We start from the raw sequence: 13,678 nt of genomic DNA on the forward strand, positions 1-13,678 counted from the left end.
CCTTTTGTGGGGGCAAGTGTAGCTGTTTCTCCTCTTTTTGAAAAAGGTTAGTAGTAGGAAACTACAGTATCTAAATTCTGAAAATAAAATTATGATTTACTGTATCTGTGACAGTTGTTTGCAAAGATCAGTAGTCAAATATATCTTTAAAACGACCTTTTCAAAGTAATAGTTCTTCACTTTTTTGGTAAACATAGTAAATAGGAGATTTTGTATTGTAGTGAGGACTTTTTTTTTCCTCCAAAAGGCTTTTAGAATTTAATGGACATTTGGTTTGTATCCTGTTTTCAAGAGGTCTTTTCTCTGATTTTTTTTTTTTTTTGGATGTGGACTAGTCCCTTGGTTACAGACTAGACACCTTTGGAGTGCTAGAGTCCAGGACCACACTGTCCCCTAGGGGCTAGATCTGCCATGGGGCTAAGAACAATCACTGGCTAAGAGGAAGAGTAAGAGGACCAGTCACGTGGGCCCACAGGTTAAACAAACGTGAAACATATTTAACATATTTTGTGGGCTGTGATCAGTTGAATGTGGCTAGCTGGTTTGAATCAGTTTAAAGTTGGTTGTTTTAATATATTTATTTTAAGCATTTACCTCCTCTCCAACAAAAACCTTATTTTTAAATGGCTATTTAAAATTCCAAGAAGCAAAATTTTAAAATCAATTTTAGAATTGTATTTGTTCGCTTAAACATTTGTTGACTGTCTGCTTTGCAGCAGGCATTAAGAAGTATTTTAAAACATGCTATGCAATATTAATGTAGGTTTGACTCTTCTTTGCACAGAACTGAATGACTTCATCATTCAACTTGATGAAGAAGTAGAGGGCATGCAGAGTACCATTCTAGTTCTCCAGCAGCAGCTGAAGGAGGCGCGCCAACAGCTGGCTCAGTACCAGCAGCAGCAGTGTCAGGCCCCGGCCCCCAGTACCAGCAGGACGACGCCTTCTGAGCCTGCAGGACAGGCGGAGGCCCCAGGTAAAGACTGCAGTCGGCTGGCCAACGGACCGAGCAACGGCAGTTCCTCCCGCCCGAGGATGTCGGGGTCCGGATTTCTCAGGGAGGGGGACACACCCGAAGATGGCTTTCCTTCTTCTCCAGGGAGTGGCACTAAGGCCTCCGGCAGCTCAGAGGAGAGAACTGGCAGAGGAGGTGGTAGTTACGTAAACCCACTCAGTGCGGGGTATGAAAGTGTAGACTCTCCCACGGGCAGTGAAAACTCTCTCACACACCACTCAAATGACACAGACTCCAATCATGACCCTCAAGAGGAGAAAACAGTGAGCGGGAAAGGTAACCGAACTGCAGCTTCCCGCCACGTTCAGAATGGCTTGGACTCCAGTGTAAATGTGCAGGGTTCAGTTTTGTAATATTTTTCCAGCAAATTTTTATACAGTGTCATTTAATTTGGGAGAGGGTACTATCCAGAAAATTACGCATACTTTGTCACAATTTGCCTTTTTTGGTGAGTGTGTGTGTGTTTTTTTTCTTTTTTTCCCCTTTATTTCTTTGCTTCAATACCTCTGCCACTTCGGAAATTGTAACAGTTAATTGCTTTGTTGCTAAAAGGACATTTTGTGTAGGGTCAGGTTATTTTTATATGAGTTAATGTGAAGTTGTAAATGGAAATCTTCCCTTCAAGTATAACAATGATGTCTGTGCAAATCTGTGTCTCTAGAACCCGTGCTGTGTAGGGCGTTCTGACTCATGCTGTTGCTCCACTCATGCACCATTCGGACTTGTTAGAGTAGATGCGGGGTCTTGACTGCCAAGTTTGCCCAGTACAGTAGTTTTATCACTACAAGTTGGACTTGTTGATAGAGTCCTACAGTAGTTTCAGTGTTAGATACAGTTTTTTCCACCATACATCTGTGCATTTTCTCTTTAGGTGACTGAATGTTTAAGAAATTTGTGTGCATAGTTACTCAGTTTTTATGAACTGTTGTACCCTGTTAATGCATATTGCTCTGTGACTCCACTATATCTTACCTGTACTGACCAAACCTAAATAAAGATTTTTATTGTAACTCCTGCATTAGTTGTTTGTTTTTTGTGTATTTAGCACTTGTTATTTATTTTCATTGAATTCCTTAATTTCTCCTCATTATCCTTTAGTACCATACCACAAAAGTGCAACTTGTGTCCATGCCTGCTTCAATTTTGATTGGCACTTAATTTTTCAAAAATTTGTGCCTTGTAAAAAAAAAAAAAGCCCTGGCCGGTTGGCTCAGTGGTAGAGCGTCGGCCTGGTGTGCAGAAATCCCGGGTTTGATTCCCGGCCAGGGCACACAGGAGAAGCGCCCATCTGCTTCTCCACCCCTCCCCCTCTCCTTCCTCTCTGTCTCTCTCTTCCCCTCCCACAGCGAGGCTCCATTGGAGCAAAGATGGCCCGGGCGCTGGGGATGGCTCCTTGGCCTCTGCCCCAGGCGCTAGAGTGGCTCTGGTCGCGGCAGAGCGACGCCCCGGAGGGGCAGAGCATCGCCCCCTGGTGGGCAGAGCGTCACCCCCTGGTGGGCGTGTCGGGTGGATCCCGGTCAGGCGCATGCGGGAGTCTGTCTGACTGTCTTTCCCCGTTTCCAGCTTCAGAAAAATACAAAAAAAAAAAAAAAAAAAGTTGTGCCTTGTTCTGAAAAATACACTTGGGATTTAAGACTATACTTTAAATTTTTCTCCTAACTTGTAAAAATAAATGTTATAAAATATTCAGAAGGGCCCTGGCCGGTTGGCTCAGTGGTAGAGCGTCGGCCTGGTATGCAGGAATTCCGGTTTGATTCCCGACCAGGGCACACAGGAGAAGTGCCCATCTGCTTCTCCACCCCTCCCCCTCTCCTTCCTCTCTGTCTCTCTCTTCCCCTCCCGCAGCCAGGGCTCCGGGAGCAAAGTTGGCCTGGGCGCTGAGGATGGCTTTGTGGCCTCTGCCTAAGGTGCTAGAATGGCTCTGGTTGCAGCAGAGCAACGCCCCCTGGTGGGCGTGCCGGGTGGATCCTGGTCGGGCGCATGCGGGAGTCTGTCTGACTGCCTCCCCATTAACAACTTCAGAAAAATACAAAAAAAAAATATATATATATATGTATATATACATATATATTCAGAAGTACAGAAAAGTATACCGAAGAAAATAGTCAACCTTTTGTGAGGTTTTAATTGAAAAGCCATTTTGGGCGCTCTCCCTCTGGGGAGCACACCTACACCTCTCCCACCCCTCTTCTTCCCCCCAAGGCGCCTTACCTGGACCTTTCTCCTGAGCTCCGAGGGCCTTTCTTTGCCTGTGTAACTTGTTACTTGAGCCCATCTTTTCTGTGGCTCAGCTCTTCTACCTTTCTGACATTCTCAATAAACTTTTGCTTGTATTTGAAAAAAAAAAGGCAGATTTTGTTTTTGTGGAATGATTTTGGGCAATTAGGGTATCTGTGTAGTCAGTGATGTTTGGTTTAAAACATTGGCCAGGCCCTGGCCAGCTTGTTAGTTGGTTAGAGCATCATCTCATACGCCAAGGTTGCATCAATACCCAGTCAGGCACACACAAGACTCAACCAATGAGTGCATAAATAAGTGGAACAACAAACGATGTCTCTCTCAAATAAAAAAAAAATTTTAAACATTGGCCAGATGCTACTGATTTATACTATTAACCTGTCTGCTAATATTGCATAGTAAGGCTGTGGGGTGTTAGAAGAAAATATTCATAAGACGTAAGACTCGAGTTTTGTGTTTTTTTTAATCTATTGATTTGAGAGAAGGTAGGGAAGAAGAGAGGGGGAAGGGAGAAAACATTATCTTGTTTCATGTAGTTGGGCACTCATTGGTTGCTTCTCATGTGCCTGGACTAGGTACCAAACACCCCATTTCTGTGGGAATTATGCTCTATCCCCTGAGCAACCCAGCCAGGACTATTGCTTTGCTTTTTTTATTTAAGCATTAAGTGTCCAGGTCTAGGCTATACTGCCTGACCAGGCAGTGGCACACTGGATAGAGTGTCAGACTGGGAGGTGGAGGACCCAGGTTTGAAATCAATGAACAACTGAGGAGACTAAGGAGCCGCAACGAGGAATTGATGTTTCTCATCTCTCTCCCTGCCTGTCCCTATCTGTCCTTCCCTCTCTTTCTGTCACAAACACACACACACAAAGGTATACCAGTTGTCGGCAAACAGTCAACAGAGGCAAATATCAACAGTATAACGATTGAAATTTCTTTTGAGAGCCAAGTTTTTTATTTTTTATTTTTATTTATTTTTTTGTGGTAGAGACAGTCAGAGAGGGACAGATAGGGACAGACAGGAAGGAGGGAGAGAGATGAGAAGCATCAATTATTCGTTGCAGCTCCTTAATTGTTCATTGATTGATTTCTCATATGTGCCTTAATCGGGGGGCTACAGCAGACTGAGCGACCCCTTGCTCGAGCCAGCGACCTTGGGATCAAGCTGGTGAGCCTTGCTCAAACCAGATGAGCCCACGCTCAAGCTGGCGAGCTTGGGGTCTCAAACCTGGGTCCTCCGTGTCCCAGTCCAACACTCTACCCACTGCACCACCGCATGGTCAGGCTTAAACTTAAACTATATAGGTACATTCCTTATCGAGGTAGTGCCCACATGTGGTATTTTGTGGAAGAGCTACACTCAAGGGGCCAAAGAACCGCATGTGGCTCGTGAGCCGCAGTTTGCCGAGGGGTCTATGCTATCAAAGGCTATAGAATCCACAGCTTTTCATGTATACTGCTCACAGAAATTAGGGGATATTTTCTCACTTCATATTTTGACATATCCCCTAATTTTTGTGAGCAGTGTATGATGGAGATGATATGTGACTTGCTGAAAGCAAAGTATTTTTTATAGATACTACTTTTAATATAATCCAGGAACCGGAGAAGTGGAGTTATGATACTTGAAACTGCGGTACAACTTATTTCAAAGTAACGCCTGTCTGCTTATTTCACTGGTATACAAGTATATGTGTTCTTTTTTGGTTTATTTAAAGTACTGCACTTCCTGCCTTGACACGTGGATAGAGCATCTTCCCAAGGTGCCAAGTGTACCAGTTCGAGCCCCAGTCAGGACACTTAGGAGAAGCAATTATTGAATGCACAACTAAGTGGAACAATGAGTTGAAGCTTCTCTCTCAACCTCCCTTACTTTCTCTAAATAAATAAAGTACTGCACTTCTTGTCTGAAACTTGTGCAGTGTTCAAGTAAATAAAAAAGCCTATGCGATGTTGTATAAATTTAGTAATGATAAACATGTTGGTATGTACTAAAACACTAAATATTCCCTTGATTTATCAAGTACTGTGGGCTTTAGTTTTTGTTGTGTATGTTTTTTCACTTGCCCAATTTAAACAAAAATAAAAATTTCTCTTTTGGTCTTATGCCGTGGTGTGCAATAGGAAATTGTGTGACTGCTAATACAATTTTATGACGAAATTTAGATGTTATGTGTTGTTACCCATTTTCACACTTGTGTTGCATCTGCATTAATGGATGAACAAGTTGGACGAAGAGAAGTTAAGACTGGGCAAAGTCCACATTCCTCACTTCTGGAGCTGGCTGTTTTATCTGCTCTCAGGACTCGCGTGAGAGGTGCTAGACTGTAGTGCAGGCTGAGACAGAGCTCGAGCTGATGGCTGAATCCTGGTTTTACCGCTTACCTGCTTCATGGCTTGGGCAGACAAGGTCTCTCTGGCTAGTGTTTCCCTTTAAAGAGCTCTAAGTGAGTTGATACATGAAAAGTGCTTACCACAGTGTCCAGCACATACTGACTGCTCAGTAAATGTTAGCCATTGCTCTTTTCTCAGAGTGAGGTCCCAGCCCTGATGACAGACCATCTATCTCCCTTGGTCATACTGCTCCAAATATGATTTACTGCTGGGTTCATTTTCACTGAAGGAAAAGATAGTGCCTTTTTTTTTTTTTTTTTTTAATTTTTTGTATTTTTCTGAAGTTGGAAACAGGGAGGCAGTCAGACAGACTCCTGCATGCGCCCAACCGGGATCCACCCGGCATGCCCACCAGGGGGCAATGCTCTGCCCATCTGGGGCTTCGCTCTGCTGCAACCAGAGCCATTCCAGTGCCTGAGGCAGAGGCCATAGAGCCATCCTCAGCGCCTGGGCCTACTTTGCTCCAATGGAGCCCTGGCTGCGGGAGGGGAAGAGAAAGACAGAGAGGAAGGAGAGGGGGCACAGATGGGCACTTCTCCTGTGTGCCCTGGCTGGGAATCAAATCTGGGACTTATGCACGCCAGGCCGATGCAAGATAGTGGCTTTTTTTTTTTTTTTTATAGTTTTTTTTTTTTTCCTGTATTTTTCTGAAGCTGGAAACGGGGAGAGACAGTCAGACAGACTCCCGCATGCGCCCAACCGGGATCCACCCGGCACGCCCACCAGGGGTGATGCTCTGCCCACCAGGGGGCGATGCTCTGCCCCTCCAGGGCGTCGCTCTGCCACCACCAGAGCCAGTCTAGCGCCTGGGGCAGAGGCCAAGGAGCCATCCCCAGCGCCCAGTCCATCTTTGCTCCAATGGAGCCTTGGCTGCGGGAGGGGAAGAGAGAGACAGAGAGGAAGGAGGGGGGGGGTGGAGAAGCAAATGGGCGCTTCTCCTATGTGCCCTGGCCGGGAATCGAACCGGGTCCCCCGCACACCAGGCCGACGCTCTACTGCTGAGCCAACCGGCCAGGGCGATAGTGGCTTTAATTAAATGGATTGTGGTACCTTTGATGTAAAAGAAGTTACCTGCCTGTGTGTTCTTCTGTTAAAAGTGTATTACTTCTCAAGCAGGACAAGTGGGACAACAGCAAAGCATTCTTAAGATCAGGGGTCTCAAACTCGCAGCCTGCGGGCCGCATGCGGCCCACTGAACAATTTTGTGCGGCCCGCAGACTAATCCACGAAGTTCAAAATATTTTGGATAAAATTAAGTAAGCCTAGGGGCCTACTTGTATTTTTCATTTCTCTAGCATCCTAGCTAGATATTAGCTTAGTTAACAGCAGTTGTGATGCGAACTACTGTTTCTGGTCGTTTTGAGACACTGAGTAAACTGCATGTACGATTGTGCTTGTTGTACTGATTTTTTTTTGTTTTCAACTGCAGTGAGAAAAGTGTTGTGTAACAGTTGCCTTTTGTAGACCTAGTGCGGCCCGCCCAACGGCTGTGATCTTGCTCTGCGGCCCACATGCTGAGTTGAGTTTGAGACCCCTGCTTTAGATGTTTCTTGGAAACTGAGAAACCCAGAATTTGGCAAAAGCTTGATGAGGACTGCCAAAGAAGGTTATTATTATTATTATTTTTGTATTTTTCTGAAGTTGGAAACGGGGAGGCAGTCAGACAGACTCCCACATGTGCCCAACCCGGATCCATCTGGCATGCCCACCAGGAGGCGATGCTCTGCCCATCTGGGGTGTTGCTCTATTGCAACCAGAGCCATTCTAGTGCCTGAGGCAGAGGCCATAGAGCCACCCCCAGCACCCGGGCCAACTTTGCTCCAATGGAGCCTCGGCTGCGGGAGGGGAAGAGAGAGACAGAGAGGAAGGAGAGGGGAAGGAGTGGAGAAGCAGATGGGCGCTTCTCCTGTGTGCTCTGGCGGGGAATTGAACCCAGGACTCCTTCACACCAGGCCAATGCTCTACCACTGAGCCAACCAGCCAGGGCCAGGAGGTTAATATTTAAGGGCAGCCAGCTTGGATAAATTCCAAGATACAGTAAAAAACGTTCAATGTTTAACTCTATTCCAGAGAGAGTTGAAGGTAATAAGAAATGCCTCAGAAAAATTTTTTGACATCTATTAAGTAGGTACATGGCAGAAACTGACAGCTATTTATATGTATTATGGTCTTCACTATCACCCCATGAAATAGGCACTTGGTATGCCCATTCACAGAATAGGTAGTGGGCTTTAAAAAGTGAAGGAGCCTGACCAGGCGGTGGCGCAGTGGATAGAGCGTCGGTCTGGGATGCAGAAGACCCAGGTTTGAGACCCCGAGGTCGCCAGCTTGAGCACGGGCTCATCTGGTTTGAACAAAATCCCACCAGCTTGAACCCAAGGTTGCTGGCTCCAGCAAGGGGTTACTCGGTCTGCTGAAGGTCCGTGGTCAAGGCACATATAAGAAAGCAATCAATGAACAACTAAGGTGTTGCAACGTGCATTGAACAACTAATGATTGATGCTTCTCATCTCTCTCCGTTCCTGTCTGTCCCTGTTTATCCCTCTCTCTGACTCACTCTCTGTCTCTGTAAAAAAATAAAAAAAATAAAAAATAAATTTAAAAAGGGGAAAAAAAGCATTAAAAAAAATAAATAAAAAGTGAAGGAACTGGCCCTGGCCGATTGGCTCAGTGGTAGAGCGTCGGCCTGGTGTGTGGGAGTCCCGGGTTCAATTCCCAGCCAGGGCACACAGGAGAAGCGCCCATCTGCTTCTCCACTCCTCCCCCTCTCCTTCCTCTCTGTCTCTCTCTTACCCTCCCGCATTCGAGGCTCCATTGGAGCAAAGTTGGCCCGGGCCCTGAGGATGGCTCCATGGCCTCTGCCTCAGGCGCTAGAATGGCTCTGGTTGCAGCAAAGCAACGCCCTAGATGAGCAGAGCATCGCCCCCTGGTGGGCATGCCGGGTGGATATTCGTCGGGCGCATGCAGGAGTCTGTCTGACTGCCTCCCCATTTCCAGCTTCGGAAAAATACAAAAAAAAAAAAAGTGAAGGAACTACCACAGGGTTGGTAAGTGTTGGAGCTGCCCTCTAGGGGACTGTCATAAAAGCTCCCTGGACAATAAATACATCAGAGCTGGCAGCTTGAACCACTTAATAACAAGAAGCCAGACTTGCCACTAGTACATGCTCTTTTTTTATTACTTGTTTTTAATTGATTTTCGAGAGAGAAACATCGATTGTTTTTGTTCCACTTATCCATGCATTTATCAGTTGATTCTTGTCTGTGCCCTGGCTGGGGACCAAACTTGCAACTTGGTGTATTGGGAATGACACTAACCAACTGAGCTACCCTACCAGGGCCATAGTACATCCCCTTAAATCAGTGGTTCTCAACCTTTCTAATGCCGTGACCCCGCAATACAGTTCCTCATGTTGCGGTGACCCCAAACCAAAAAATAATTTTGGTGGCTACTTCATAACTGTAATTTTGCTACAGTTATGATTCGGAATGTAAATACGTGATATGCATTATGTATTTTCCGATGGCTTCAGGCGACCCCACAGGTTGAGAACCGCTGCCTTAAATGAAGCAAAGGAATGTTAGCTGAGCTTCTGAGGATGGTATCTCATGCCTGTCTGAATGATTGCTGTGCCAAATACATACAAGTTGGAAATAATCCCATGAAATGGTAAGCAATGATGGAAAAAATGCAAATCAAAGATTTTTAAGTTCAAGATGTTGGCGAAGGTTAGAGGATTTAGTCTCTTAGAAATGGTTAACTTGGTCCCGGAAGGCAGTGCTGTTAGTGGACAAGAGAAATAAGAACACTCCTCCAAGGTCTGGCATTGGAGGACGTACCAGTTGCCATTTCTTCACATAAGGTTTAGTGGATACAATTTCCTGTGGGAAGATTTCATGAGAACAAAATGTAAAAGTGCTTTGTTACATAGGGCTCACTAGACACTAGTTCTCTTGGCCTCTCAGCTGAATTGGATGCAACTGACCAATCTAGTTTCTGGGACACGTGTAAACATAATTTAAAAAGCCCTTCTTTCTGACAGTTTTTCTCTCAGATGGTCCCTATTTTCCATTAATAGCAGTTTGTCCCTCCCTTGTACCCAGTCATTCCTTAATGCTCTTCTCTGATGTCACTTCCTTAACAGGTCATTTTTTCCTGTGGTTATAATTAACACTCCTTACTCCCCCGGGGAATACTATTTACTACCTTTGATCTTTGATTGGGACCCATGGGAGAGGTGAGCTACACCTGTTGAAAGCAGCACACTCCAACTCTCACCTTCAGACCAACAAGAGGGTTTGCTGTGTGGGAGATTGGTGAATTCTGCCTTTTCCTAAAATCTGGTCTGGATTCCTGCCACCCTGTTTGTGAAACTTGATGGAGAAGGTCTGCAAAGCCCCATCGGGGGACACTGGTTCAGGAACACTTCTCTAACAGTGGTTCCTCCTTCGCACTCCTCACCAGCCTAAGTGGCATATGATCCTAGATCCGGGTGTAATATTTTAAATGACTTCTTGTTTTCACCTCTTCGTTATTCTTAGTCCCCATCTGGCCAGTACATAGCTTTGAGTAGATAACTGATGAGGAACTGTAATGAGGACTCCCCAGAGAACAGGTGCTGTATGGCCACACAACAACAAAAAAGCAATTATCTTCACAATATTTGCTCTTAAGTTGGTTCTGGATACCCACATAAGAAACAAGGGAATACTTTCCTAGCATCCAGAAAAATAGATTCATAGATACACTGGGAATAAAGACTATTATATTCGTATTCACGATCAACTCCTATAATGCGCTAGGAGCTGTGCATAAAGCCATCTAACAAGATTGTCTTGCAAAGCTTATACAGTCCAGCAGAAGAGACAGAACTAGAAATTATAACAAATGGTAAGCAGAAATAAAGTTACAATGTCAAGGAGCTCCAAATGCAGGAGACAGACAGGACTTTGTCCAGGAAGCCTTCCTAAATGTAGTGCAAAATGGTAAGTAAGTTGGTTAACAGAAGGTAGTTACAGTGCTCACTGACATTTTGAATAGAGAAGCAAAGGCTAAAAGAGGTGAATATAATGGGTTAGGTGTAGCCCTAACTTTTGTGAATTTAGGGTTTTTGGAGTAAGTGAAAAGGTGGGGTGACATTGCCACCGAGACGATGACCACGGGGTCCGAGCTTTTACTCATTCTGCCACACGACCAGCCCCAGCGCAGCTGTGGACCTGATGCTGTCGCAAGTGAGGCAAAGCTTGACTCAAGCAGCCGACTGACCACTCCGGGGGAGGGGGCGGAGCCCAAGGCCGCCCCGCCCACCGCCTCTGAGGGCGCGCCAGTGCGCAGGCGCGGGGCTGGAGGACGGGCCGGAGGCGGGGCCCCGGGGCGGAGACCCCTGACGAAGACACGCCGCGCTCTCCGCCATCATTTAAGGGGATGTATTATGGCCCTGGATAGCTCAGTTGGTTAGTATTGTCCCAATACACAAAAGGTTGCCAGTTTGGTCCCTGGTGAGGGCACATACAGGAACAATTTGATGTTTCTTTTTTCTCTCTCAAATCAATAATAACAAAAAACTGAGTTAGATGTATTAAATGTGTTGTGCTTACGGGAACTTTATCTTTTTTATTTATTTTTTATTTTTTTAAAGATTTTATTTATTCATTATAGAGGGGGGGGAGAGAGAGAGAGAGAGAGAGAGAGAAGGGGGGAGGAGCAGGAAGCATCAACTCCCATATGTGCCTTGACCAGGCAAGCCCAGGGTTTTGAACCGGCAACCTCAGCGTTTCCAGGTTAACGCTTTATCCACTGCGCCACCACAGGTCAGGCTTACGGGAAATTTAAATGGAGTGCACCTATCTCCTCAGGAAACAAGTAGGTTAGAGAGATTTCAGGGCTGTCAACACAAGGGTGGTAACTGAAGCCATGGAGTGACTGGTACTACCCAAGGTGCCAGTGCCAAGTAAAACCTTCGCAGAATATATTAAGGAGCAGTGAAAGTAAGCCCACAGAGGACAAAGGAGTGGCCAGAGATGTAAGTGGCACTGGGATAGAGTAGAGCATGAAGCCAGGGGACAAGTCCCTTAAATTCCTCAGACTCCATATAGTGCAGTACACACTCCAGACAGAAGAGTCTCCGAGAGTGCTGCCAAGTTCTCGGGGCAACTGCTGATTCTATCACTGTGTCAGACCCTAAACATTTCCCCTGGAGGAGGCACTGTTATCCAAGCTTTTCCCTCTCTACCACCTCACCTCTGGGGCTTATTCCGTAGTTATATCCTCTGGTTTGACTTATCCAACCACATCTTTTCAAAGTCTTGATGTAGGTTCCCAGGATCAAAGGAATTTCCAATCTAGCTAAAAGTTTTTCAGGAGTCCCTAGGTTTGTCAGATTTCTCCTCCATAATTCTGTGACAGTCTCTTGCTCCTGTATCCTCAAAAAGCAGCGCTGCCCCTCTAGAAGCACGTTCCTTGTTCCTATGCTGGGTTTCCCCTTGATTTGCCGAACATCCAGAAATCTCAACTTCCTACCAAGAAGTCAGCCTGGATAAAACAGGATGCTTTCAGGCCCTGGCCGGTTGGCTCAGTGGTAGAGCGCTGGCCTGGCGTGCAGAAGTCCCGGGTTCGATTCCCGGCCAGGGCACACAGGAGAAGCGTCCATCTGCTTCTCCACCCCTCCCCCTCTCCTTCCTCTCTGTCTCTCTCTTCCCCTCCCGCAGCCGCCGCTCCATTGGAGCAAGGATGGCCCGGGCGCTAGAGTGGCTCTGGTTGAAACAGAGCGACGCCCCGGAGGGGCAGAGCATCGCCCCCTGGTGGGCAGAGCGTTGCCCCTGGGTGGATCCCGGTCGGGCGCATGCGGGAGTCTGTCTGACTGTCTCTCCCTGTTTCCAGCTTCAGAAAAATAAAAAAAAAATTTAAAAAACACACAAAAAACCCCAGGATGCTTTCAGTTGCTTGCAACGGCGGCTTACTTAACTGAAGCTGGCTACAATGAGAGGGAAAATCTGTTTCCTAGTCATAGTTGGAAGACCAGAGGTTGACGGGCCTCTAGGGTTGGCTTCACAGACATCTTCAGAGGTCTAGTTCTTTGCATCTCTGCTTGGCACACCTCTTTCTCCTCAATGTGCTGGCCTTGCAGTCACGTTAGCTCCCCTCACACTCAAAAGGTGGTCCAGCTGCCCTGGCCAGATGGCTCCATTGGTTGGGGTATTGTTCTGAAGAGAAGTTGCTGATTTGATCTTTGGTCAAGCACATACAGGAACAGATCGATGTTCCTGTCTCTCCCTCTCTCTCTCTCCTTCTTCTCTCACTAAAATCAACAAATAAAAATGAAAAAACAAAACAAAACAAAAATTCCTTGCAATCCAAGACTATGTCCCTTTAAAAAAAAGAAAAAAGGTGGTCCAGCAGTTCCTGGCCTCACACCCAGGCACCACAACCTCCGAGGGTAAAAGATCTATCTTCTTTGTGTCTCATAGAAGGCAGAATGCCTTTTCCAGAGCCACCCTCCACAACCTCCCAATTTTGGTGGCAAAATATTAATTACGTGGAGTAATGAGTGTTGGAAATCAATCACCATAACTGGATTCAAGGGAAGAGGTGAAATGTATCATGTTCCTGTCCTAACCATGAAATTGCAGCCATCCCTGATTATCCTAACCGTTTACCCTTTATTCAAACACACCTTGCCAATACTGACAATTGATGGTTGTTCAATTTTATTCACATATCTATATTGACAACGTAAGAAACATCCAAACCTGTAGAGAACTTTTATGAGTTTATTTGAGCCAAACTGACAATTGTCAAGAAGCAAAATCTCAAAGGTCTGAGAAAATCTGGAGGATGGTAGTTTGCAGCTTATTTTATACATTCAATCAAAGAAGGAGGTGAAAGGTGGAGGGGGGGTTACATGAGACTCATTGGTGGTAGACTACGGAGGCGGGAGAAAGCAAAGTGGCAAATCTCTGGGATTGGATAAAGAGGAAAACTTAGTCTGACCTGTGGTGGTACAGTGGATAAAGCATCGACCTGCCTGGA

General features: G+C 45.9%; 1 protein-coding gene across 4 annotated transcripts in view; it reads left to right on the forward strand.

Moving 5' to 3' along the window:
- The window catches only part of WTAP (WT1 associated protein), a 29,932-nt gene extending 27,907 nt beyond the window's left edge, over positions 1-2,025 (forward strand). For all 4 annotated transcript variants that reach the window (XM_066247696.1, XM_066247698.1, XM_066247695.1 and 1 more), the window contains one exon: positions 785-2,025. In XM_066247696.1, the coding sequence (XP_066103793.1) occupies positions 785-1,368 (584 nt within the window). In that variant the 3' untranslated portion in view covers positions 1,369-2,025. The remainder of the gene's footprint in view (positions 1-784) is intronic.
- Positions 2,026-13,678: the final 11,653 nt, after the last annotated feature.

The sequence above is a fragment of the Saccopteryx bilineata genome, chromosome 12, assembly GCF_036850765.1.
Source record: "Saccopteryx bilineata isolate mSacBil1 chromosome 12, mSacBil1_pri_phased_curated, whole genome shotgun sequence".
In the NCBI taxonomy this organism is placed as follows: domain Eukaryota; kingdom Metazoa; phylum Chordata; class Mammalia; order Chiroptera; family Emballonuridae; genus Saccopteryx; species Saccopteryx bilineata.